Genomic DNA, 27,252 nt, shown 5'->3' with positions numbered 1-27,252 from the left:
GGATGTAGCCTGCATTCTAAGGTGGGCGGAACGATTCGTTCCAGCCCTCTCTGCTGTGCACATTCCAGGAGTGGAAAATTGGCAGGCAGACTATCTCAGTCGACAGGCGTTAGACCAAGGAGAATAGTCACTTCATCCTGAGGTGTTCCATCAGTTGTGTCTCCGGTGGGAGACTCCCGAGTTGGATCTGTTGGCCTCTCGCCTCAACAGGAAAGTTCAGAGGTTTGTAGCACAGTGTCAGGACCCTCTAGCCGACGCCACAGATGCCTTAGTGGCTCCCTGGAGTCATTATCGTCTGATATACGCCTTTCCTCCTCTCAAGCTTCTGCCGCGACTCCTGCGCAGGATCAAGACAAGGGATTCCAGTCATTCTAGTGGCTCCAGACTGGCCTTGTCGGCCTTGGTACACCGATCTGGTACGGCTGGTCGCCGATGTTCCTTGGAGACTTCCTCTCATGGAAGATCTGCTGTCTCAAGGACCGATCTTTCATCCTGCTTTAACGTCGCTGGCTTTGACGGCCTGGCTGTTGAAAGCGTGTTGTCTGAATCGGTGATTCCTATGCTTTTAAAAGCTAGAAAATCTACTTCCAGGAAGATTTACCATCATACTTGGAAGACGTACATTGCATGGTGTGAGTCTCTTGGGGTTCACACTCGCTCCTTTTTGGTGACTCTGATCTTGGATTTCCTCCGGCGGGGGGTCGAGCAACGTTTGGCCTTGAGTACCATCAAGGGCCAGGTCTTGGCCTTGGCGATTTTCTTTCAATGTGCGTTTGCCTCCTATTCCTTGGTGCGTACCTTTCTCCAGGGAGTGAGACACTTGGCTCCTCTGGTGCGTTCTCCTTTGCCACCGTGGGACCTCAATTTAGTGTTGTCGGTTCTTCAGAAACGTCCCTTTGAAAATATTCGGGAGATTCCTCTGCTTTCTTTGTCCCAGAAGGTGGCCTTTTTGGTGGCTATTACTTTGGCGCAGGGTGTCTGAGCTGACAGTCCTGTCTTGTCTTTCACCTAATCCTAGTAGTGGTGGTGCACCAAAATTTTGGCAACTGAAATTTTCAGCCGAAAATGGGCCTATCCCATTTCGGCCGAAAATTAATGGGCCCCGCGAGGAAGAGGGGCGCAGCTGTAACAAAGTTGTCAGGTGGGTATCTCCGCTTTGTTCCTCTGCCAGGCGCAGGCCGCTTTATTCCGAGCTACACTGGTTGCTAGGATGGCTAGCCGACTGGCGTCTAGCAACCAGTGACGTCCTGAAGAGAGGACCCAGAATGCAGAGCAGAGGAGCATCCTCCTCGTCCTCCGCGCCTATTGCAGAACGGCTCTAAGAACGGCTCTATTGCACAGAGCGGCCCTAAATATCTTCTTCTGGGGTCCCCTGCCAGCGCTCCAGGCTCCTCCTCTTCTATGTGTGCCCTTGTAGCAAGCTGCTTGCTATGGGGGCATACCTGCAGGCTTGCCCCCGAGCCAAGCTATATGTGCCTATTGACACACACCCGCTATCTGCATACTGGTTTGTTTTACAGCATCAGAAGCCAATGACTTCCAATGCTGCTGAGCCTTCTGTGCTGAGAGGAGAGAGAAGAGCAGCGCTGCTGCAGATGGGCACAGCTCTGAATTGAGATCTGGCTCAGGTAAATACTCGGGGGGGGGGGGGGGGGCTGGAGGGAGCTGACATGGAAAGACTTTTTTTAACCTTAATGCAGAGAATACAGTAAGGTGGAAAACCTTTTGCCTTTAGAATCACTTTAAGAAAAGGGTTCCTCCCTTTTCCATCAGAGCTCATTCCATTAGGGCTGTTTGTGTGTCTTGGGTTTTTCAGCATCAGGTATCTGTATCCTAGATTTGCAAGGGCAACACCTGATTCTTTGTTCACATGTTCTCCAAGTTCTACCAGGTCAATGTTCAGGCCTAAGCTGATGCGAGTTTTGGTTGCAAGGTGCTTCATTTTATCTGAGTGTTTTTGGGTTTTACCCTGGTTTATTTATGGGCCTGTTGGCCGTTCTGCTGTTCTCTGTGTTGTTGCCCACCCCCAAGTTTTTTGCTTGGAGATGTCCCATAGTCTATGAATACAAGCCCTTTGTCCTGTACTGTACCATTTATTATAGTACTAACTTTTGACATGTCTTTAAATTTATATTCCTGGAGTGCAGGGCACAGGAGACTCCCCTCTGTGTCTGTGTTAAAAACTGTTTCACAGAGAGGGTGGGGTTATATGAGTGTGCACTAGGGATGGCTCTAGCAAATTTTTGCCAGTGTCCAATCACCTGAAGGTAGCTTCTATGTAACCCATGGTCTATGAATACAAGTTCTTTGTCCAGTACTGTACTCCAAAATAAGAAATTTAAAAGCAAGTCAAAATACTTATTTTATTGGTGAATATAAACAAAATATTTCAACTATTTATAATCTGATGTGCTGCATGATTTTCACAAATCTTTCCTTGCTGAGAACATCACAGTACTAAGTACTTTGATTTCTTCTAGACTGCAAAGACGACGTGCCACTGGGCCACAACACAATGAAGTTACAGGGAATGACAAAACCTTACAGTCAACATCTTGGGATCTGTTCGGTAAACTTTTTCTATCTGTTTTATGCTGAATGCCTGATTTTGGGGGTCAATTTTTTTTTGAGTGTGTTCATAATAGAAGATGAAAAAAAATATTATAAAATTAAAGTTTGTGCCTAGTCAAATACCTTATTTGGAGTTGTGGATGCAGTGAGCAAGAATTTGAACCCCTATTTGATTTTTACTATCTGGGGCTCTGTTAGAGAAATTTTCACTAACCTTTTGCCCTGCTGACATAAATTTCACTAAATAGAAAGTGACTACAACAGGGATGAACCAAAAATCTGACAGGAGTTCTAACTTTCCCCATTACTAAAAAAAAAAAAAAAAAAGTATTTTTATTTCTGTGTTGTTGAATCCCCTAACTTCCTGTCTTTTAAAACATTGTCAGCAGGACAGAATGTGAGAGGAGATCTCTCTCGGAGCCCTGAATAGCTGTAAAAACCCTACAGGGGTTTGAATTCTTCTCTGCTGTGTCCAATACTAGGAAAACATTTTTGTTAGACATAAACTTTAGGGCTATTTAAAAGCATACAGCCATTAGCTGGTTTAATTACTATTAGCAGAGATTTCCTGGTAGGAGAATGAGTAGAAGTCTGAGTGCAGGACTCAGCTGCCCGGGCTGCATCATTCATTCACAGACTGTGAATAGGAGAACTACAACTACCGTCGGCCATTGTTTAAAATATATATACAAAGTATATTCCTCGCGCCAATGGGAGAGTACTATAAAATTGTAGATTTAAAATAACGGTGGGTATTTTAGTATAAAAGAGCCTAAAAAAAATAAATAGCAGCTGCTGTACAAATAAGGTATATGGAATGTCTCTGGCCTTATAATTAGACCAAAATACAGCACTTGCTCAAACCAGTGAATACCAATATCTATATATTTCTTACTATGGTAAGTATATGCCAGTATAAATATTGCAAATTAATACAACATGTGATCAAAAAATTCCATCCGATAAATCATGTACAGATTATTGGTGGCTAAAACCTGTAAATATGTATAAAAAAATATAAAATATATGTAGTATAAGTGAAGTATTGTAAAATTCTAAGAAATTGTCCATGAATGATCAACAAAAAAAAAATATATATTAGTCCCAAAAAATTCTATATAAAAGTGACTTCGGTGCTCAAAACATAGTAAATGTCCTTGATGACAAAAATATATGAGTCTTCAATTCAAAAGTGCACGTGCTTTAGCATAAGTTGCTGTGACATCAATCCCTTCATGAATAAATAAGCTGGATCACTTAACAGATTGAGTGGGTTCTATATACCGTATGGCATTAGAACCATTCACGCTTGAAAAGCCCCCTGGGCTTAATAGATATCCCCTTGGAGTGATCCCACAATTGCAGATGGTTCCGCTCTATTCCGAGGTATCAATGATGGTATATGGGAGAAAAAGAGGCTCCAAATAGTGTAATACGATTTAAAGAAATCCTTTATTGCCCATAAGTCGGGTATAATAGTTTAAAAGGTTATATCGCATCACTGGTGGTCTAGCGGTACGGGCTGCTCGTCCTCCTCGCAGAGAGACAGGCTGCTTCGTCGGCCATTGTGGCTGAAGGCTTGTAGCTCTCTAAGAACTACCAGAACGCTGATGAGTTCATTGAGCCTTCCTGTCTTTCAGTATCTGCCTGCCCACATGAGGTACTGGCAAACCGCTACACTGACAGTCTGCAGGAGCTTGAACTTGCACCCTTGAGCTGCTGATCATGGGTGCAATGCTCTGCAGGCTCCTATTTTAAAATAATAAATTAAATGCACATTTTTTTTTTTTTTTAACTGCAAAGACGTGCATTTATATTTTAAAAGTGTACTTATCCTTTAAGTAAACTGCAGTGTAATGATGTGAAGAAAAGCTAGCATTTTTTTGCCTTTGAGCCTCTGTTGTACTCTATAATTCCACAGGTGGGATTATACTGACACATAGGGGTTTATTTACCAAAGCTAGAGAGGGCAAAATTAGTCACAATTCTGCAGAGAAACCAATCCGCTTCCAGGTTTTATTGCTAAAGCTTGTATAAACAAGCTGAGGTTGGAAGCTGATTGGTTTCTCTGCAGAATTGTGACTAATTTTGCCCTCTCTAGCTTTAGTAAATAAACCCCTTACCTATATTTCCGTGTTCCTGTGTATCTTTGAATTGTTGATTATAGTATAAACACTCAAATCAAATGGAGAAATTGGCAGTTTAGGTGTATTGAATAATTGTCAGTCATTGTTGTTGCATTACTGATGTCCGCATTGCAGCTTATTGGCAAAAACAGTACATACTTTCTTTCTGCAATGTGGAATCCACATTGTTTATTAAATGTAAAAAGATGAACATTAAGAGTTTGTTTGTATTTCCCTCAAGATTCCTTTCGAGTAACAAATGAAAAGCTTGCCAATCTTCCCCTTGTTCGAGTACAGCCATTGGGCCAGTATTCAGGAAATAACTTAAAGATGGTCATACGACAGATAAAAAGCATGCTTGATCAGAATGCCCCTGCCAAGGAGTTTGAGGTAAGAACATTTGAAAAAATGCCTAGCTGGCGTAATAGGCAGTGTGACCAGCTAAGGTAGGAGAATTTCTTTCAGTTGATCCTCCCTGCAGTTACATGAGGTAAACCCATATGTGTGTCCAAGACACCCAAATCACTGTCCACTTAAAGCTAAAATAAAACCCTCCAACATGAATATAAATAAATGATCCACTCCGTATATTACAAAGTACTAAACTACAGAAGTATCCTTCTGATTAAAACATACCTAATGTTTAAATAAACACATTACAAACTCTAGTGATCTTAATTAGAAGGGTAGAAGGAGCTTCCAGATGTCACAGAGGTAGTGGACCCTCTGCATCGCCTGGCAAATGTAGGCCATAAAGAGAGCCAAAATGCAGAGTCTAAGGAACTAACTGTTGTTCACCAGAGCACCGTGCATTTGATGATGGGCTTTGCTACGGACCGCTCCCAGGTTGCAGCCCTCAATGCCACTCAGAGTGGCAACAACTGACAACGGCAGAAATGAAGCATGGTACAGAACAAGGTGCAGGCAATGTTGTGGTCAAACAGGCATAAAGTCAGGGCAGGGGAATAACAAGGATTGTAGAGAAACAGGCTAAAGGTTATATTAGGTGGATAACAAGTATTGACAAAAACAGGCATAGCTTGTAAATGGGTATCAGAACTGGAGTGGAGCTCACAGGTTCAGGAGCCTGGTATGCACGAGGAGGTCTTTGCTCAGGCAACTCTCTAATGCAATGGGTAGGTTTAAATGGCTTTTCTGGACATTACTTCAATTGACATGTCCAGCAGCACTTCTCGCTATAAACCAGCAGGGGGAGTACAAGAACATCTAAGCATGAATTTTTGCAGGGGTTTAGAAAACTGTTGCACACTTGTCTACAGTGCCTTTACTGCTTGTCCAGAGCATGTAAAAACGTTAATGTGTGTTGTCTGGACACACGTTTACTTTAACCTGTTCCCATGCGTCTATGTAGAATGGTTTTCTGTGCTGAGAGTGCACTCCCAAGACAGTAACTAAAATGTCACGGGAACTCCCAATGCACACTTGCAATCGGGAGCTTCTGTTTATGTGACTGCTATGGTCTTAGGTTCTCATTTAAAGTGAGATAAAGTATCCTGAATCACTGAAATAATATATAGTGTGTGTGTGTATATATATATATATATATAATATATATTACAGAATATTGTACAAAGACCATTTTAGAGCAGGTTCGTTTGGTTGCCATAATACTAAGGATTTGCATACACTTATAGACTGTTTTCTAGAGCTATAAAAAAAGGTAGCATATCCAGTGCTGGACTGGCATATGTAGGCTGCCATTGCGGACTTCCTCTGGAAAATAGTCACCTTGCTATAATTTAGATCCTTTGGCTTTGATATAAATTGAGTAACAATCTTAGAGCCAATTATGCAAACAATTAAATGGGAACATTTGGTCTGCAGTTTTGTTGTAGGTTAGCGGTACAGAATGTATCATACCCTGAGGATCAGTATGGCAACCAGGCAAGTGGTATTTTCTGGAGGTTATTAGTATGGCGTATGGCAGTACTACTCTAATATTATTCTTTTAAGAAGCACCCTGAATATATACAGCACTTAGTGTCACTAACCCCACATCATAACAAATTATCAATACATGCTGTATTGCATGCTGTTCATACTACTTCACTATGGAATTCGTTTTCTGTATTCTGCAAAAAAAACCTGGTTGATCCTGCTGCTCTCTACCTTCGCCTTCTGTTCATGTTCCCATTTCAGCTAGGGATTTTGCAGCTGTGGTGGCAACTCTGCACATGCTCATTTTTCAGTGAGTTTCTAGGCTGACTAACCAGTTAGCACAATGGGAACGGGATAATAAATGTAGATTAATAGTGGCTTCACCTCCCTCTTATTGTAAGGGAAGGGGCGTAACACAGCCTGTGACTGGCAGAAATTTAAAACAGCTTATTGATATTATTGCTTTATTTTTACTCTGTATTCCAAAGGCTGTTTTTTTATTTTGACAATGTAACCAGCAGTAGAGGACAAGAAGCTCCTCTTGCTTATTTTTCTCTGCAGACAGGCTGGGAAAAACATTGCGTCTTTAGTATCACTTTAACCCCACTTATATCTACTATGTGATCAATGCTGAAAATGTTATAAAGCTTGGAAGGCCAAGAGCTTGCACAAGACCTATACCTAGTTCATATTTTTCAGCCTAAAGCTGACTGCATCCTCTCCTTCCATTGTCTGTGAATTGCAAACTCTGTTGTATGTGAAACACAAGATATGGAACGGAAGTTTGTCTTTGTACATATTTAGTTATGCCTGAATGTAACTATAGTGCTTTATGCAGCTTAAATGTTTCAAATGTATTTTTATTGTTCATTTTGGATAATTTGTTTTTATCTCTACAGTGCCTTCAGGATTTAAAACCACTTGATGAATGCCTTATTGGGCAAAGCAAAGATAACAAAAAGAAAAACCGATACAAGAACATATTACCATGTAGGTCCCTACATTTTTAGTTTTACGCTTTTAATTTGTTCCTTAACAGCTTCATCATATGTACTTAGTTTTTCATGTATGTAACTGCTAAAAATTAAAGTAGTAATAAAGGCAAAATCAAAAATGATGTATATGCAGTCACTAGCATTAACAAAATAGTCTTTGTTTTTCTGAGTCCCCCTCTGTATTTTTTAAACTATTGGTCTTGCAGTTATTTTCCCACGTTCTTTTGCAGACCAAGCTGTGTAGCAAAAGTGGTAGTTAGGGGTGGAGACAAATCATTTAAAATGAACAGGGTTACTTAGTGGTCAGCTTTTTTTTCTTTTTTTGTAAAACCTTCATCCCAAAAAGAAACAAATTTGATTTGAAGTTAGGTTTTTCCTTTATTAGTAACTTATGTAATGTCCATCCTAATCTACTAGTCAATCTAACAGTTACCTCTTCAGACACTGCTGCTGTACAAGTGTGTCTGTTGCTCCTTTATGGATACAGAAGGCTAAGACAGGTAGTGTGTTAATGGCAAAATTATTAAAATCAAGGGGGATATCCTGCGCTTAAATAGTGAATAAAAAAGTATATGATAAATTAACATAAAACAAGGTAGCAGCTAGAACACTGGATTCGTAGTAATCCCATTCATATTGTGTGTCAAGTAGTGCAGCGCTATGAACAGCAAAATTAATTGTGCTTAAAAAGTTAATAAATTAATATACAATTGACAACAAGGCAATATAATGAAATAAATCAATTGCACTAAAACAAAAGTCCATTCGGCATATATAGATGGTGGAGAGTCCACTAGAGGGTGAAGATCCCAAGATGTGAAAGAGCAATGGAAATAAAACAGTCACCCGTGCGGATAGGCAAGATGGCAGCTTACCGCAATGAGTGGGCCTCCAAATTAATGGATGGGCCACTAAGAGCATAAGGTAATAACTCCTATGGACTGGGTTCTCTCCTCTGCATGAACGGACCAAGTATCACTAGACTGCATCAAACCCTCACTCGCTCATAGATCCAGACACGACTCCAATATGTATGGCAATATGTGGAGGATAAAAGCAGTCATAGCGTAATCCCGTTTGGCGGTATAAAAACAGCTTTATTCAAGGTTCTACTTACATGGCAGTAGATCAACACAAGCGAATAACACATAAAAAGCGGCGTCCCGCTATGATCATTACAAAGCCGGCGTCTTGGGGGCGTGGCAAGCGCGATGTCCGGAACCTCCCGACCGGTTTCGTCAGAGTGACGTCGTCAGGGGCGTGGTTACCGGACATCGCGGTCACGCCTTACAAATACCCCATACAAGAATCACATCCGGAACTTCGTCCAATCACGGACGAGAAGGGCGGAAGTGACGAATCTGACCCTTGGCCATTAAGGGCGGAAGTGCACTTATAAAAACAATAGCGTCGAGGAGGACATAGAATTCAAAACGGAATACTTAATTAGCCATCCTCGATCAAGCTAATCAAATAAGGGCAGCAATACTTACTTCGACAGATAATATAAAAAATAAACAATAAACATGGTGTTATATGAAAAAAACCAGGATTAAATGCATATATTGATCACCGATGTCAGTAAGCGCCATCTAATTAATGGCAAAATTACCAGGTGAAAATAAAGGAAAAAGAATAAAAACCTAAAAATAATTCAGCCATGACCTCTGATTGATAAGCTGCAATAAATGTATTTTTAAGTAGTTTTAAGGTTTAGATACACTTTAACTGCAAATAAAATACACTTTCGGAATCATGTATTTAATGAATACTTAGAAGCTTGCTATACCCAGCTCAAATTTTGTTCGATTCCTGAATTGTCCAAAATTCAAGTATGTTGATCCCTGTTGGCACCACCCAGCTCAACAAACATTGACTGAAAAATGAAAGAACCTTAGTAGAATATTGTCATTCAAACCGTGACTAGATTCAAGCAGATGTACAGCCATGACCAAAAGTTTTTAGAATGGCACAAATATTAGTTTTCACAAAGTCTGCTGCTCCAGTTTTTGTGATGGCACTTTGCATATACTCCATAATGTTATGAAGAGTGATCCGATGAATTGCAATTAACTGTAAAGTCCCTCTTTGCCATGAAAACTAACTTAATCCCATAAAAATTTCCACTGCATTTGTGAAGAAGGCTTCAAGGGTGCCCAAGAAAGTCCAGAAAGCGCCAGGACTGTCTCCTACAGTTTATTTAGCTGCGAGATCGGGGCACTACCAGTGCAGAGCTTGCTCAGGAATGGCAGCAGGCAGGTGTGAGTGCATCTACATGCACAGTGAGGCGAAGATCTTTGGAGGATGGCCTGGTGTCAAGAAGGGCAACAAAAAAGCTACAGTCAGGTCCATAAATATTTGTACATCGACACAATTCTAATCCATTTGGCTTTATACACCACCACAATGGATTTGAAATGAAACAAACAAGATGGGCTTTAACTGCAGACTTTCAGTTTTAATTTAAGGGTATTTACATCCAAATCAGGTGAACGGTGTAGGAATTACAACAGTTTGTATATGTGCCTCCCACTTTTTAAGGGACCAAAAGTAATGGGACAGATTAACAATCCTAAATCAAACTTTCACTTTTTAATACTTGGTTGAAAATCCTTTGCAGTCAATTACAGCCTGAAGTCTGGAATGCATAGACATCACCAGACGCTGGGTTTCATCCCTGGTGATAGTCATGGTGTAGTATATTCAAGTTTTATTTAAAAAGATATATAGTAACTTACAGTTATGATCGCTTGAAGAAGTCACGTGATATCATGACGTAACGGGTAGGAAAGCGCACACCGGAAGTGACATATGGGGCATTCAAACAAGTTGAAGTAGATTGTTGCGATCTTAACTGTAAGTTACTATACAGTGGGTACGGAAAGTATTCAGACCCCCTTAAATTTTTCACTCTTTGTTATATTGCAGCCATTTGCTAAAATCATTTAAGTTCATTCTTCTTCCTCATGAATGTACACATAGCACCCCATACTGACAGAAAAACACAGAATTGTTGACATTGTTGCAGATTTATTAAAAAAGAAAAACTGAAATATCACATGGTCCTAAGTATTCAGACCCTTTGCTGTGACACTCATATATTTAACTCAGGTGCTTTCCATTTCTTCTCATCATCCTTGAGATGGTTGTACACCTTCATTTGAGTCCAGCTGTGTTTCATTATACTGATTGGACTTGAAAGCCACACACCTGTCTATATAAGACCTTCCAGATCACAATGCATGTCAGAGCAAATGAGAATCATGAGGTCAAAGGAACTGCCTGAAGAGCTCAGAGACAGAATTGTGGCAAGGCACAGATCTGGCCAAGGTTACAAAAAGATTTCTGCTGCACTTAAGGTTCCTAAGAGCACAGTGGCCTCCATAATCTTCAAATGGAAGACGTTTGGGACGACCAGAACCCTTCCTAGAGCTGGCCGTCTGGCCAAACTGAGCTATCGGGGGAGAAGAGCCTTGGTGAGAGAGGTAAAGAAGAACCCAAAGATCACTGTGGCTGAGCTCCAGAGATGCAGTCAGGAGATGGGAGAAAGTTGTAGAAAGTCAACAATCACTGCAGCCCTCCACCAGTCGGGGCTTTATGGCAGAGTGGCCCGACGGAAGCCTCTCCTCAGTGTAAGACACATGAAAGCCCGCATGGAGTTTGCTAAAAAACACCTGAAGGACTCCAAGATGGTGAGAAATAAGATTCTCTGGTCTGATGAGACCAAAATAGAACTTTTTGGCCTTAATTGTAAGCGGTATGTGTGGAGAAAACCAGGCACTGCTCATCACCTGTCCAATACAGTCCCAACAGTGAAGCATGGTGGTGGCAGCATCATGCTGTGGGGGTGTTTTTCAGCTGCAGGGACAGGACGACTGGTTGCAATCGAGGGAAAGATGAATGCGGCCAAGTACAGGGATATCCTGGACAAAAACCTTCTCCAGAGTGCTCTGGACCTCAGACTGGGCCGAAGGTTTACCTTCCAACAAGACAATGACCCTAAGCACACAGCTAAAATAACGAAGGAGTGGCTTCACAACAACTCCGTGACTGTTCTTGAATGGCCCAGCCAGAGCCCTGACTTAAACCCAATTGAGCATCTCTGGAGAGACCTAAAAATGGCTGTCCACCAACGTTTACCATCCAACCTGACAGAACTGGAGAGGATCTGCAAGGAGGAATGGCAGAGGATCTCCAAATCCAGGTGTGAAAGACTTGTTGCATTTTTCCCAAAAAGACTCCTGGCTGTATTAGATCAAAAGGGGGCTTCTACTAAATACTGAGCAAAGGGTCTGAATACTTAGGACCATGTGATATTTCAGTTTTTATTTTTTAATAAATCTGCAACAATGTCAACAATTCTGTGTTTTTCTGTCAGTATGGGGTGCTATGTGTACATTCATGAGGAAGAAGAATGAACTTAAATGATTTTAGCAAATGGCTGCAATATAACAAAGAGTGAAAAATTTAAGGGGGTCTGAATACTTTCCGTACCCACTGTATATCTTTTTAAATAAAACTTGAATATACTACACCATGATGGCCCAATGTTTCTCTGAGACCATAGTAAAACTGCAAGGATAGTGCGATACAGGACATCCTGACAGTACCCCGCAGTACCCCAGAGGATTGGATGGATGTACCCACAAGTCATGCAGAGAATGGAGTAACAACACTGGAAATAATACTTTAAGCATATTATTTGCAGCAGTAAGGTGAGTGGTTTGCACACCTAGAAGTGGTCATACACTGAAGAGCACCGGCACTTAAAGAGGTGGTTTAGAGGATACAGGACTGTTTACTAGGACACTACCACATGTATAACACTGAAGTACCTTGAATAGTTGATCATTCAAAAATCGGAAGATTATATGGACTTTTTTCTCAGCTTATAATATGTTCACCGGTTAAACTGACAATTTTTGTGATCAGCATTAGCACTTTTAAAATATTTGCACACCCTTATTTTATAGTTGGTATGTAAGTACTACACCTCCTATCCACTGTATAAATTATATCATTCTTGAAGTTCACATGATGGCACTTGGCACAGCATTGAGGGACTCTATGCACATATAGTTTATGCACTTTATTTTCAACCAATAACCTTTTTTATATATTGCACAGTATTATTGCTACAATTACTATATGAACTTTATATTTATTACTGTTGCACTGTAGTCACTGTGCACCTTGTAATATTTTCATTTTCATACTTCTTTTGCACCACAGTCACTGTGCACCTTGGATTATTGTCTTCAATATTGATTATTTATGCATATTTAGTATCCAGTTTTTTTACACAGAGTGATATTGATAGTCCATAGATATTGAATTGATTTACTAATTTTTATTTTCTAATTCATATAAGCGGGACCGCGACATTGCGGCGGACAGATCGGATCCCTAACTGACATTTTTGAAACTTTTGAGGATACCAGTGACATTACTACAGTAATCGGTGCAAAAAATATGCACTTGGTTAACCCAGGGGTGATCAAAGGGTTAAGTGTGAGCCTAGGAGGTTTTTCTAACTGTGTGGGGGATGGGCTTGTGAAATGAACATAGAGACCTGTGATCCTAAATAGGAAAATTCAGGCATTTCAGAGAGAACAACGGTCTGCTGTGTTTACAACAGCAGACCGTCGTTCTCTCTCAGCATGGAAAGATCGCAGGTGCCTGGCGGCACTTACAGCCGCCAACCCCGTGGATTGGCATCCTCGCTGCCTAATGGGGGCCCCCAGGACCACGTGCTTGCCCCCAGGAGCGCTCCTGCGACCCGACGTACCCATACAAAATATACAAGTAGGCACTTTGTACCCAATTTTAATGTACAGAGAGGAAGGGGTGGAGCCTAAAGAGGAAGGGGTGTGATTTACAGAAGACAGGGCGGGTCTGAAACAGTAAGGGGTGTGGCCTTGACAGGAAGGAGTGGGTCGTAGGTAAATTAGGGGGTGCACGAGTTTAGTCCGACCTAGGGCAGCACAAAACCTAAATACACTACTGGCCCTATGGAGCTACACAGGCAGCGTGACCTTTCACATACCAGGCTGATGTCATTTCCTGTGACTCTCACTTTCCTGCTGCAGATCAATTCAGGAGGTTTTCTCTGAAGGTGGTACAGTACTGGGGTCTTTGTGGGCATATCCCTGCGCACTCTGCTGTCTGTATATATTTAAGGGGGACACCACGGTGATCGGTGGTGGGGACCGCGATTGACACTCCTAAATTGACAGTACTTTTTTTCTGTGCATTACTATTGAGTCCCAGGTGGTGATTTCACCCTCAGACCACCTTAGTGCGACTACCAGACCTTCCGGATCGCAGTCGCTGGCCGTGATTTCAGCAGCACTGGAAAGCTTGGTGAGCAAGGTCGATTTTGTAATGAAAAAGGTTACTAGCCGCAAACGGCCGCTGCCTACATCATCATTGGTGGGGTCCTCTGATTCAGAGACTGATAAGGCCTCCATGGACACCCCCCTTCCGGAGGGGTCGCAGTCCTCGCAATCAGATGGTGAAGAGGACCTGTCCTCTTCAGCTGAAGCACGGGAACGCACCTTGGTGGAAGCCCTGATTGTTTCAGTAAGGGAAATCTTAAAAATGGCAGATGGGCCCACGCCGGCAGGGACACGGGTGTCTTTTGGCTCCTGCAAGACCCAAAAATCGAGCAAGGTTTTTCCTTGTCCCGATAAATTTTTATGATATTGTTAATGACCAGTGGCTGTGCATCAAGCACGTGCTAGTAGTGCCTAAGCGCTTTAAACGCCGGTATCCCTTTGCTGAGAGGGTTTCCAACCATTGGACGGTACCGCCTAAGGTGGATCATCCTGTTTCCAGGTTGAACAAATCTACTATAGTGGCTGTGGAAGATTCCCCAGTTTTTACAGATCTGGTGGACTGGCGGGTGGAATCCCTTTCCCGCCATCTTCATGTGTTGGCGGGTTCTATCCTAAAACCAGTTTTTGTGTCTGTTTTGGTGTCACAGATGATTACGGAATGGGTGAAGGTTCTGAAAGGGAACTTAGATCCTGACTTCGTTCCCCCGGAGCTGATGTAAATTATTGACCAGATGGCCCAAGCCCCAGTGTTCCTGTGTAATGCGTCCTTGGATGCGGCTCCCCTGGTGGGCAGAGTGTCGGCTGTGGGGATTACCTTGAGACGCATGGTGTGGCTGAAAAGGTGGTCGGCTGACCAAGCTTCCAAGAAGGCCTTAAAAGATCTTCCTTTTCTGGGAGAGCGATTATTTTGTGACTCGCTGGATGAGTTGATCAACGGTCTGACTGGTGGGAAGAGTACTCTTCTTCCTCAGTCCTCCAAAGGTAAAGTACCCTGTAATAAGCGGGGACCTTCCTTCACCGCTCATAGACGTTTTTTTTGTGCCCCTGGGGCGCAAGAAAAAGGTAAGCTGTTCAGAGCTTCTTGAGGGACGAAGTAGGTCAGTCTTGTTCTCTGGACAAGTCCTCTTCAGCATAAAGGGGTGCCCCCACCTGTTTCTGGGGTGGGAGGATGTCTGCGCTTCTTTCAGGAACCCTGGATTTTCTTCGTCCATGACAAGTGGGTTCACAAACTGATTCGTTCCGGGTACAAGATCGGATTTCAGTCCTGGCCGGGGGACAGGTTCTTTCAGTCAAATCTTCACCTGTCTCCGGATCGTTTGAAGGATCTCCAGGAGGCTGTGCAAGATCTCCTTGCTCAAGGAGTGATTGTGCCGGTTCCTCTGCAGGAGCGCTTTCAAGGTTTCTATTTTTAACCTGTTCATGGTGCCCAGAAAGGAGGGCAATGTGCGTCCAATCCTGGATCTCAAGGCTCTGAACTGCTTTGTGCGGGTGCAGAAGTTTCGAATGTTTGGTGTTGACAACTTTGAATCGGGGGGATTTTCTGGCCTCCATCGATATCAAAGATGCGTATTTGCACGTCCCCATCATCGAGGGACAGCAGCGATTCCTCCACTTTGCGGTGGCAACGGAGCATTTTTTAGTTTGTGGCGTTACCCTTTGGTCTCACCTCCGCTCCCAGAGTTTCTACCAAGGTCCTGGTCCCGGTTTTGGCCTTGTTACGTCAGAGAGGGATTGCGATCTTAGTATTTCTGGAGGATCTCCTGTTATGAGCAGATTCTCACTCGGATCTGTTGGGCGACCTCTCAATTACGGTTCAGACCTTCAGGAATTCGGGTGGATGATCAGTTTAAAAAAAATCTGCTCTGACGCCTTCCGTACGGGTGACTTATCTGGGGCTGACTCTAGACTCCGCCTTGGCAAAGGTCTTTCTTCCATTGAAAAAAGGTAAGAAGTTGCAGGGGCGATCAGGTTGCTGTTGGAAACCGATCGGTCCTCCCTGCGGACTTGCATGAGAGGTCTCTGCAAAAAGAGATTCTGGCAAAATGGAACAGGTATCTACGGTCGTTGGACCAGAAGATACGTTTGAGCCATCTCACGAGGTCGGCTCTATCCTGGTGGAACCAGTCGCCAGCTTTGTGTCAGGGCAAGTCCTTCCTGCCCCTGTTCTGGACGGTGGTCACCGCAGAGGCCAGCCTGTCATGCTGGGGTGGAGTGCTAGGGAAGCTCTGTGCCCAGGGGAATTGTTCGACAGAGGAGTCTTCCTTGCCGATCAATATTCTGGAGCTCAGAGCGATCAAGCTTTTCCTGTTCCACTGGACAAGTCGGCTACGCGGTTCTCCGGTTCGGATACAATCGAATAATGCCACAGCTGTGGCTTACATCATTCATAAAGGGGCACCAAGAGTGTCCTGGCATCCAAAGAGGTGGCCGAGATTCTGGTATGGGTGGAAGACAATGTTTCAGCTCTTTCCGCAGTCCACATTCCGGGTGTGAAGAATTGGCGAGCGGATTATCTGAGTCGTCAGGTGCTGGATCAAGGGGAATGGTCCCTGAATCCGGAGGTGTTTTATCTTCTGTGTGCCCGGTGGGGAACTCCGGAGGTGGATCTGTTTGCGTCTCGCCTCAACAGAAAAGTCCAGAGGTTTATGGCCAGGTCTCAGGATCTTCTGGCCGACGCCACAGACGCTTTAGTGACTCCTTGGAGCCAGTATCGGCTGATGTATGCCTTCCCTCCGCTCAAACTCCTGCTGATTTTTCTTCTCAGGGTGGCGGTGGAAGGAATTCCAGTCGTTCTGGTTGCCCCAGACTGGCCTCGTCGGTCTTGGTACGCAGACCTCGTAAACATTGTCGTCAATCCTCCATGGAGACTTCCTCTGTGGGAGGATCTGCTGTCCCAGGGACCGATCTTCCATCCTGCTTTACGGTTGCTGGCTTTAACGGCGTGGCTGTTGAAAGCAAGGTGTTGAGGGATAGAGGTCTTTCTGACTTAGTGATTCCTACACTTTTGAAGGCCAGGAAGTCGACGTCTAGGAAGATCTATCATCGTACGTGGAAATCGTACATTTTGTGGTGTCAATCGCTGCAGCTGCACCCTCGCTTGTTTTCTATAGCTAGGGTTTTGGCCTTTTTACAAAAAGGGGTTGAGCAGCAGTTGGCTTTGGGCGCTATCAAGGGCCAGGTATCGGCCTTGGCCATTTACTTCCAACGTCCATTGGCTACTAATGCCCTGATTCGCACTTTTATTCAGGGGGTGCACCATCTGGCTCCCCCGTGGAGATCCCCGTTGCCTCCATGGGATCCCAATCTGGTTCTGTCTGTTGAGAACATTAGGGAGATTTCTCTGCTTGCTTTATCTAAGGAGGTTGCCTTTCTAGTGGCAATTACTTCTGCCCGCAGAATGTCTGAGTTGGCGACTTTTTCCGGTCATTCACCTTATTTGGTGGTTCACAGAGATAAAGTGGTTCTCCTACCTAATCCGTCTTTTCTTCCTAAATTGAAATTGGTGTTGGATCGTCATCTCAATGAAGACATTGTGTTGCTTTCCCTATGTTCTAAGCCTAAGCATCCCAAGGAAATTGCCTTGCACTCTCTGGATGTGGTTCGCGTGATAAAGGTTTATCTAACGGAAACTGTGTCTTTTAGAAAATTGGACTCTTTGTTCCTACTGAAGGACCTCAGGAAGGTTTGGCTGCATTTGCTGCGACTATATCCAGATGGATCAGGCAGATGGTTGTTCAGGCCTATTCACCGAAGTGTCAGGTTCCTTCTTTCCTTGTGAAAGCGCATTCTACTAGAACGCTGAGTGCCTCTTGGGCTTTTCGTCATCAGGTCTCAGTAGTGCAAGTATGTAAAGCAGCGACTTAGTCGTCTGTGCACACATTTACAAAGTTCTACAAGGTAGATTTGTTGGCATCTTTGGATGCTTCCTTTGGCCGCAAGGTTTTGCAGGCTGCGGTTTCATAAGAGAATCATTTATTTCTCTTTAGGGGTTTTTTCTTTCATGGGTGAGCTCCTGTTGTTCTGTTTGAACTCCTTGTTACCTAGTTGGCTAAGTTTAGCCTTTGGAGTTTACGTTTACTATCTGGTTGCATTCTCCCCACCCCTCATGCCTAGACTGCTTTGGGACGTCCCAATGGCTAAGAAGTATGAGAGCTGTGTCTGTTAATGGACGATAGACAAAACTGGATTTCCTGTCGCTCATTGACAGACGTAGTCCTCCTTGATTAATATCAACTCGGGTTATACTGCCCTCTACAGGAGTAGGACTAGACAGGAAAGAAAATGTTCTGGCCACACCCTAGGGGCAGTCCCAGAGGGTATATCCTCTCACTTCCTGCTACAGCAAATCAGTTTTTTTCTGTCTAGTTAGGAGTAAGGACCTAGATTCCTTGCTAGGATCTTCGGTCCTGGCAGGATTTTTTTAGAAATACTTTTTTTAGACAGCTTTTTTTCTCCAGTGTTCCTGTGAGATCTTCAAGCAAGTACGCTGAAACTGGGCGACGGGCTGGATGTTGAGATCCAGTGGTCACCCCAGTTCAGCCTACGAGCGCGTGCAGGCCATAGCTCCGCGCTGGGTCGGCCGCGACATAGTCCCACTGGACGGGGACTGACCCTGCGAGTTAAACGTCTCGCCTGGACGCCAATGACCAACAGAGTCACGGCGTCCGTATTGGTCGACAGCCCCCCCACCCTGGTGGAGAGGGGTTCTGTCAGGAGTTGGCGCCCGCCTGGTTCCAGTATGGTGAGTAGAATGTTCCCCCTCTCCCCCTGTCGGGTTTGTTGGTGGACGCGGGCCCCTCTCTGGGATGGTCGGACACTCGGTTTTCTGGGTCTCCCCTCTATCCTATAACAGGTCACAGATCCCCCAATTTGAGTGTGATTTTTGTGAATAGAAACCAGGAGGCTTGGTTTGGGAGCTGACTATCTAAAGTCACTATATGACTGTAAGGGTGACTGAAGTCAGTGGCAGACTACTAAAAGGCATTACTATTGAGGTATAGAGGTATCCTACCTGTCTAGTGTGTACACAGGCCGATGCCTATGCCTGAGTTACTGCAGCCACAGATCGCCATCCCTCCAGAAAGCCGGTCACTTCCACAGGCCGCACAGCCTCCCGCAGGCCGAGGACACCTCCCGCAGTCCGAGGCACTTCCGCAGGCCGCACAGGCCGAATGCACACATCCTGCAGGCCGCTGCTAACTTGCAAGCCGCCGCTATCCTACACAGGCCGCCGCCATTTTCCTGCAGATCGCACGAGGCCGCCATATTGGCGTAGCCTCGTGTCTCCAGCATGGGGGTGGCCATGTTTGAGGTGACCAAACACCTCGTGGAGTAATTGGGAGGCGCCGGAAGGCGTGTAAAGGGGCGGAGCCGCCTCCTTGGCCCAGGGAAAGCAAGCCAAAGACTTCCTGTCTGGAAGCAGGTTGATAAGAAACTTCTGTGCATCAGGTGAGCCTTGGGGGTCTCTCTCTCTCTCTCTTTCTGAGGGGTCCAAGCAGGTAGACTGAGGTGCGCTACTGCGCTGGGGGACTAAGTTTAAAAAAAGAAAAAAAAAAAAAAGTTTTTTTCTTGCAATTAATTTTTTTGTGTTTGCTGGCAAGTGTCTTGTTACATGAACCCTGCCACACATGTATCCCCACCTGATCCCCTCAGGGTGGCCGCAGGACCCTCCAGTACCCCACTTGTGATGATGCATTATCAGCAGTTTTGGAGTCTTTGGTATCCCGGGTGGAGGTAGCCTGTCAGGGACGAGGGTCAAGAAGAGCGACCCCCGCCTACCCCTATGTCATCTGATACCTCAGATACGGATTCTGAGCTGGTCATTGCAGTCCCTTTTCTGGGGTTGTTGTCTCAGGTACGGTCTCCTCAGACAGTAAGGAGGACGCTTCTGCTTCCGCCATAGCACAAGAAGCGTTGGTGGAAGCACTAGTTGTGTCTGTCCGGGAAACCTTAAATCTTGAGGTTACACCGGCAGAAGTAGCTGAGACTCATATTCCTTTTTTGGTACTAGCAAGCCTACCAAAATGGTGAAGGGTTTCCCTTGCCCAAATAGGGTCGTCCGTAAATGAGCCCTTCTATTTCCAAACGCATGGCTAGGCGCTATCATTTTGAGGAATCCCTCATTACAAAGATGGACGGTACCACCAATAGTGGACTCACCGATTTCCAGACTAAATAAAGCCACTGTTATCCCGTTGGATTGACAGAATGGGCCCCACCCATCTCTAGGGTGGGGGGACGTCTTCACCGGTTTCCGGATCCAGGGCTTTCCAGAATCCCGGATAAAGGGGTTCGCAAGGTCATATGGTCGGGATACAAGATCGAGTTTCGATCACTTCCACCGGTGCGATTCTTCCCTTCCAATAGTCGACATCCCCGGGTCGCTTAAAAGCTTTGCGGGGGACAGCTTGATACAACAAGCAGTGGTAGTTCCCATTCCTTGGAGGAGTTCTAGAACTTGTTCACAATGCCCAGGAAAAAGGGCTAGGTGCGTCCAATTCTGGTCTTGAAAGAGATGGAGTCCATCCATACAGTGGTGGCCTCCCTGCATCAGGGGGATTTCCTGGCGTCCATAGACATTTAGGATGCCTATCCTTATATCCCCATCTTTGCAGGACATCAGCGTTTGTTGCTTTTCCCAAAGATCATCCCTGGTTCCCACCAGGAGACTGAACTATCTGGGCCTAATTTTGGATACATCCTTGGCAAGAGTGTTTCTCCATGCGGAGAAACTCCAGAAGATTCAGTCAATGATTCGGATGTTGCTGTCCGTCAACTGGCTGGGATTGATGGTCGCCTCCTTCGAGGCAGTACCATTTGCCCAGTCTCATACCCGAATTCTCCAAAGAGGAGATTCTTCTCATATGGAATCGGAATCCCGATTCCCTGGACAATCGTATCCGATTGAGTGAGCGGACCAGGGAGGCTCTGGTCTGGTGGCTTCGGTCTCCGATGCTCAGCCAGGGGAAGTCATTTCTTCTGATAAATTCCATGTTACCGATAAATGTGTTGGAACTGAGAGCGATCAGACTTTGTCTGATTTACTGGACCGAGCAGCTCCAGGGCAGCTCGGTTCGGATCCAATCGGACTATGCCACGGTCATGACTTAGGTCGATCACCAAGGGGCACCAAGAGTGCCCTGGCGGCCATAGAAGTGGCCAACATTCTTATTGGGGGGAACAGTTGTTCCAGTTCTCTCCGCGATATTTATCACGGGGGTGGACAGGCAGATTATTTCAGCCGTCAGATTCTGGATCAAGAGGAATAGTCTCTTCATCCAGAGGTATTTCACCAGCTGTCCCTTCATTGGGGCCCCCCGGATATGGATCTGTTGGTAGGTTGGCTCAACAGGGCTCGCACCCGCGATCCTTTAGCGGACGCAGCAGACGCGCTGAACGGCCTGTAAAGGCAGTATCCACTACTATATGTCTTCCCCCCTCTCAAATTGCTGCTGAGATTTCTCCGCAGGATAGAGGTGGAGGGAACTCCAGTTATCCTGGAAATTCCGAGCTGGCCTCGTCAAGCCGGGTACGCCGACTTGGACAGGCTAGTCGCGGACGCTCCTTGGAGACTTCCTCTCAGGGAGGATCTGCGGTCTCAAGGACCGATCTTCCATCGTGCTTTACAGCCGCTGGCTTTAACGGCCTGGCCATTGAGACCCAGGTACTGAAGGACAGAGGGTTGTCAGTTATTCCTACTCTAATTAAAGCAAGGAAAGCGACTTCCAGCAAAGTCTATTATCGCACATGGAAGACTTATATCGCGTGGTGTGAATCTTTGGAATTTCCCCCACGTACCTATTCGGTGACCCGAATCTTGGCTTTTCTGCAAAAGGGGGTTGAGCAGAAACTATCCTTGAGCACTATCAAGGGTCAGGTTTCAGCATTAGCAATCTTCTTTCAGAAGCCTTGGGCTACTCATTCCTTGGTGTCCAGGGGGTGCGGCACTTGGCTCCGCCAGTGCGCGTGCCATTACCGCCCTGGGATCTTAATTTGGCGTTTGTCGGTTCTTCAGAAACCTCCCTTTGAAAATATCAGGGAGATTCCCTTGCTTACATTATCCCAGAAGGTGGCCTTCTTGGTGGCTATCACTTCTGCACGCAGGGTGTCAGAACTGGCTGCATTATCATGCCATTCCCCATATCTAGTGGTTCATAGGGATAAGGTAGTTCTTCATCCGAAGCCATCCTTTCTTCCTAAGGTGGTTTCAGACTTTCATCTGAATGAAGATATTGTGCTACCTTCCTTGTGTCCTATGCCCAATCATCCTCAGGAATATGCGTTGCATTCCTTGGATGTGGTTCGGGCAATCAGGGTATACCTGAAGACTACGGAATCGTTCCGTAAGACGGATTCACTTTTTGTGATCACGGATGGCCCCAGAAAGGGGTTGCCTGCATCTGCCGCGACTATCTCCAAATGGATTAGACAGACGGTGGTACAGGCTTATTCTATTAAGGGTCGGATTCCTCCGTTCCCTGTTAAGGCGCACTCCACTCGAGCGCTCAGTACTTCCTGGGCCTACCGCCATCAGGCGTCAGTGGTCCAGGTTTGCAAGGCGGCTACCTGGTCGTCAGTTCATACCTTTACAAAATTTTATAAAGTTGATGTGATGGCATCGGCGGATGCCTCATTTGGCCGCAAGGTTTTGCAGGCCGCAATTTGAGGAGACCGGTGGTCTACCTCGAGGGCTTTTTTCCGTTGGAATTTCAGTTGAGTCTCATCGTGTGATTGATGAGCCTTTAAAACTTCTAGTTGGCACCGGTTGGGCCTTCTAGATTGGATTTTGATTTCCATTTTCCCACCCCTCATTTGTGGCACTGCTTTGGGACGTCCCGAGTTGATATTAATCAAGGAGGACTACGTCTGTCAATGAGCGACAGAGAAAATGGATTTTTGTAAAATCTTACCGTAAAATCCTTTTCTCTTAAGCTCATTGACAGACGTAGTACCCGCCCCTCTGTTTTTGAGTTGGGTTGGGTTAAATTCTCTAAACACTGCTTTGTGACATAACTGATTTGCTGTAGCAGGAAGTGAGAGGATATACCCTCTGGGACTGCCCCTAGGGTGTGGCCAGAACGTTTTCTTTCCTGTCTAGTCCTACTCCTGTAGAGGGCAGTATAACCCGAGTTGATATTAATCAAGGAGGACTACGTTTGTCAATGAGCTTAAGAGAAAAGGATTTTACGGTAAGATTTTACAAAAATCCATTTTTTTTTGTAAGAACTTCCCGTAAAATACTTTTCTCTTGAGTCCATTGACAGACGAAGCACCCGCCCCTTTGATATGGGGATGGTTTTCGATCTTTTCACTGGAGCAGAGTGTGTGGGGTTATGCCTATAGGGACAGCCCCGTGGGCATGGTCAATTGATTTTTTTCCTGCCTAGTACTACTCCTGCAGGGGACAGCATAACCCAATGGCTAAAAAGTATGAGATTTAAGAGAAAAGGATTTTATGGTAAGTTCTTGCAAAAATCCTGTTTTCTTTGTCATGGGAGTGCACTCAAACAGCGCCCGCAGCACTCTTGACAGAGCTGTCACCAACAGCTTATGGTCATCTAGCACTGATCAGTAGCCAGTAGGATGAGCTCCCGATCATGTAATCATGGTGAAGCAAATCACACTGATCACAAAATCAGGAGCCCATCCAACCAGCCTCAGGAGTCCAGATCCAATTAAAGAGCCACCTCCTGCCTGGCAGCAACATTAAATGTTCATTTCTAGATTGTTCATTAAGGGGGGGGGGGGGGCAGGATCAAGTACTCCGATACACTGGGTTATGCTGCTGCCTTCAGGAGATTGGACACTGACAAAATAAAGCCATAAATGTATTGCTAGTATGCTGAGAAAATGGACATCATCTCTCCTGTAAGAGGAGAAAACCATATCCTAATTTAATTTCTTTTTTTTTTCAAGACATGCTTATGGCAGAGTTTCCATTAGTGATATGTGTATGTCATTGGGAAATGCAGGTGATGCTTTGAGCAGTCCATTTTGACACAATGCAAGTATGCATTAGTCATAACTTATGAGCCATTTGGAAAGCTGGAAACCACTACAGTAGTCGGCAGTACTACAGTAATAGGCGAAATGTGGTGGGTTACTTTCCTGCTGGGGAAGCTGGAAATCCTTGTGATAGTTGGTGCCTGACAAAGGGGTCCTGTGTGGCCCTGAAACATTGCACTCTTTTCGCTGTAATGTGATTGGTTTGAATAGAAGCTTCTGGAGGTTAATTGAAGATCCATGATGTGCTGGCGAACATGCACATTGATCTGCAGTGTTAACTGTTTCCAGCCGGCTGTTGCACATTTTATTTCTCTGCCCATCCCAGGAACGTGTTCGGTGAGACTGTTCGTAACTGTTCTGCCACAGTGATGGACACAATCTCCTGGGTCCAGCTCAGGTTCTATGAGAGTGCCTGTCCCACTGCACACTTGCAACACAAGGTTCCATGCTTGGCACACCACCATTCATAGAACACCCTTTATTTTGTAAATAAGCACAAGGTGTTCTCTGATTGGACAAGGTGAAAGATTGCAACTATCACTATAGTAGCACCGACTACTGCTATGATTTCCAGCTTCCTCTTCGGTCAGGTATGACTAATACATTGTGCCAAGCTGGACCAATGTAAATATTTAATGCAAATAATGCTTGGAGTTTGGAGAACTTTAAAAATAACTTTAAAAATAATTGCAATGACATTGTATGGGTATAATAAGCAGTACTTCTGTGCCTGCTTTGGGACAATTATAAAGCGGAGTTCCACCCGTTTTGGCAAGTTCCACCCGTTTTGGTAAAAGTCAACAGCTAAAAAAAATTGTAGCTGCTGACTTTAATAAACACACACTCACCTGTCCCACGGTCCAGCTATGCGGCCGGCGGGAGCCTCGGTTCTCTCCACAGCGCCGGCATCTCTAGTGTGGGTACCCGGGTGCGCACTGTCCTGAGTGGACAGGCAATCATCTGGAACCTGTGACATGTCCCAGAAGATTGCAGGGAGGGATGGGGAGAGGAGAACTTCTGCTCGAGCCGCCTAGGCAGCCCAAGCGGAAGTAGGAGAGGGTACTTGTCAAATATAGGTACCGTCTTTCCCCCCCCCCCCCCCCAAAAAAAAAAGGACATGCCAAAAGTGGCATGTCAGGGGGTCAGGAGGCCTTAAGGCGGAAGTTCCACTTTTGGGTGGAACTCCACTTTAAAGACAATCATAAGCTTGTTACAGTGACTGGACATTTATAAATGATTTTAAAGACTCTGTAGTGGAATAAAGTTAGAATTTTCAAATCCAACATTTTTCTGGTTATAAATTTTTATAGGTGTTTTGTAGAATAAAACTATGGTAGTCACATAGAGAGGTTTGTTGTTTTTTTCACAAACTGATATGTAACCAATCTTTGCTTTATATTATGCATTTATGTAAAAATTCGAAAACCTCTCTGTAACTTTGTTGGCTGCTTAGGTTAAAACAAATATATTTGTTATATCCTTTTGCTTTTACTTTATATTATTCTAGATGATACCACTAGAGTCCGTCTTGGAACAGAGGAGGGTTATATCAATGCAAGTTTTATTAAGATGCCTGTTGGTAGTGAAGAATTCACTTACATTGCATGCCAAGGACCTCTCCCCAGTACAGTACCAGATTTTTGGCAAATGGTATGGGAACAGAATTCCACTTTGATTGCCATGATGACCCAGGAAGTGGAAGGAGGGAAGATAAAATGCCAACGGTATTGGCCTGATGAGCCCAACAGGCCATTACGGATAAATAATGGACTTCAACTGGCATTATTGAGAACACAGCAGCTGGAGAGTTTTGTGCTAAGAATCTTGGAGTTACAAGATTTTCAGGTCAGTTTTCTTGCCAAGACAGAATCCTAGAAATTCAGCCTATTGCATTTATATATTTTAGCAGACAAAGTTGTGTTATTTTCTGCTGTTTTCTGCACAGGGGGCATTACAACTTGGAATACTTGGCAGTAATACTCGTGCATTTGTGCATTTGAAAGACCTTCCAACCCGTTTTACGTTTTAACAGTGCCTAAAACCTGGATTGGGCTTTGTAAGGAGCTTCACCATACCTGTTTTAGGGGGAAACCATTAAACTTTTTGTTGTTTTAGCCATTTTAAGTTTACATTTTTTAACTAAAGCATTAGGTCAGCTTTTACAATATGTATACAGTCTTTGCTTTACAAACAAACATATAATTCATGGCAAAGGATTCCCAAAGAACTACTGGTAAAGAAAAAGCATAGCAGTGTTCTCTTTCAGGCAGACTGGCTATCATCGAAACCTGAAATTGAAACAGGAGTTGACTCTTCTAACTTATTCAGTTTTATGTGTAAATTTCACCTTGTGCTATTGTTCGCAATGTTTCCTTTCAACAGAGGGGGTAAATACTTACCATGTAAAAAACGATCCTAAAAATCCTCCTGCACAGTGAGCAGGAAGTATATGCATATTTAATATTAACATGGGTACAAAATGAAAAGGTATTTCATGGCACTTCCAAGAAAAAAGAAAAAAAAAGTCCCAAATCAAAACCTTTTGTATTTACTAATGGTGGCTCATTATTCTTTTCTTGTTACAGAACGGAGAAATACGACATATAGCTCACCTGAACTTCACTGCATGGCCAGATCATGACACACCTACAAACCCAAACCAACTTCTCACTTTCATCTCCTACATGAGACACATTTACAGGAGTGGCCCAATCATTACTCACTGCAGTGCAGGCATTGGACGATCAGGCACACTCATATGTATAGATGTCTTGCTGGGTCTTATCAGTAAAGATTTAGAGGTGAGTAAAATTAGGCTTTATAGTTCATGCTAGTATAATGAATTGAAAGGAAATCTGGAATATTAGTCGATATAAACAACAGACAGGGAGGGTCATCTGGAGTATTGACATCAAAATGAACATACAGTATGGTGTTAGCTAAGGATTAGCTAAGTTAGAAGATCATTTTGATGCAGTTTTCTATTAGGAACATGTTTGCTATAAGGGCCCATTTACACCAGTGCACAGTGTGCTGCAGAACATGTTACCAAGATGAGTTGAGGTGGCATTCACGATAAATAGCACACCAACGCACAGAGGCGTACCTAGGGTCTCCAGCGCCCCCAGCGAGGAGCTGTATCGGCGCCCCCCCCCCATGAAAAGGAAAAAATTTAACTAAAAAAAAAAATTTATAAAAAGGGAATTGAAAGTTTCTGAGGTGTCCCTTGTTGGCCCAGTATAGAGCTCTCTAGTGGGCAAACATTGTGTCAGGTGTGATCAACAAGAAAGAGAGGGGTGAGACAGAGAGGGGGGTTGA

At 44.5% G+C, this 27,252-nt stretch overlaps 1 protein-coding gene across 1 annotated transcript in view; it reads left to right on the top strand.

Annotated features, from left to right (window-relative positions):
* The window catches only part of PTPN13 (protein tyrosine phosphatase non-receptor type 13), a 541,021-nt gene that overhangs the window by 499,749 nt on the left and 14,020 nt on the right, over positions 1-27,252 (top strand). The window contains exons 43-47 of the mRNA XM_082263089.1: positions 2,481-2,569; positions 4,939-5,087; positions 7,496-7,586; positions 25,442-25,779; positions 26,520-26,735. Coding sequence (XP_082119215.1) covers positions 2,481-2,569; positions 4,939-5,087; positions 7,496-7,586; positions 25,442-25,779; positions 26,520-26,735 — 883 coding nt within the window. The remainder of the gene's footprint in view (positions 1-2,480; positions 2,570-4,938; positions 5,088-7,495; positions 7,587-25,441; positions 25,780-26,519; positions 26,736-27,252) is intronic.

The sequence above is a fragment of the Pelophylax lessonae genome (assembly GCF_965119305.1).
Source record: "Pelophylax lessonae genome assembly, chromosome: 1".
Lineage (NCBI taxonomy): Eukaryota > Metazoa > Chordata > Amphibia > Anura > Ranidae > Pelophylax > Pelophylax lessonae.
This window is presented reverse-complemented; position numbering and strand designations above follow the sequence as displayed.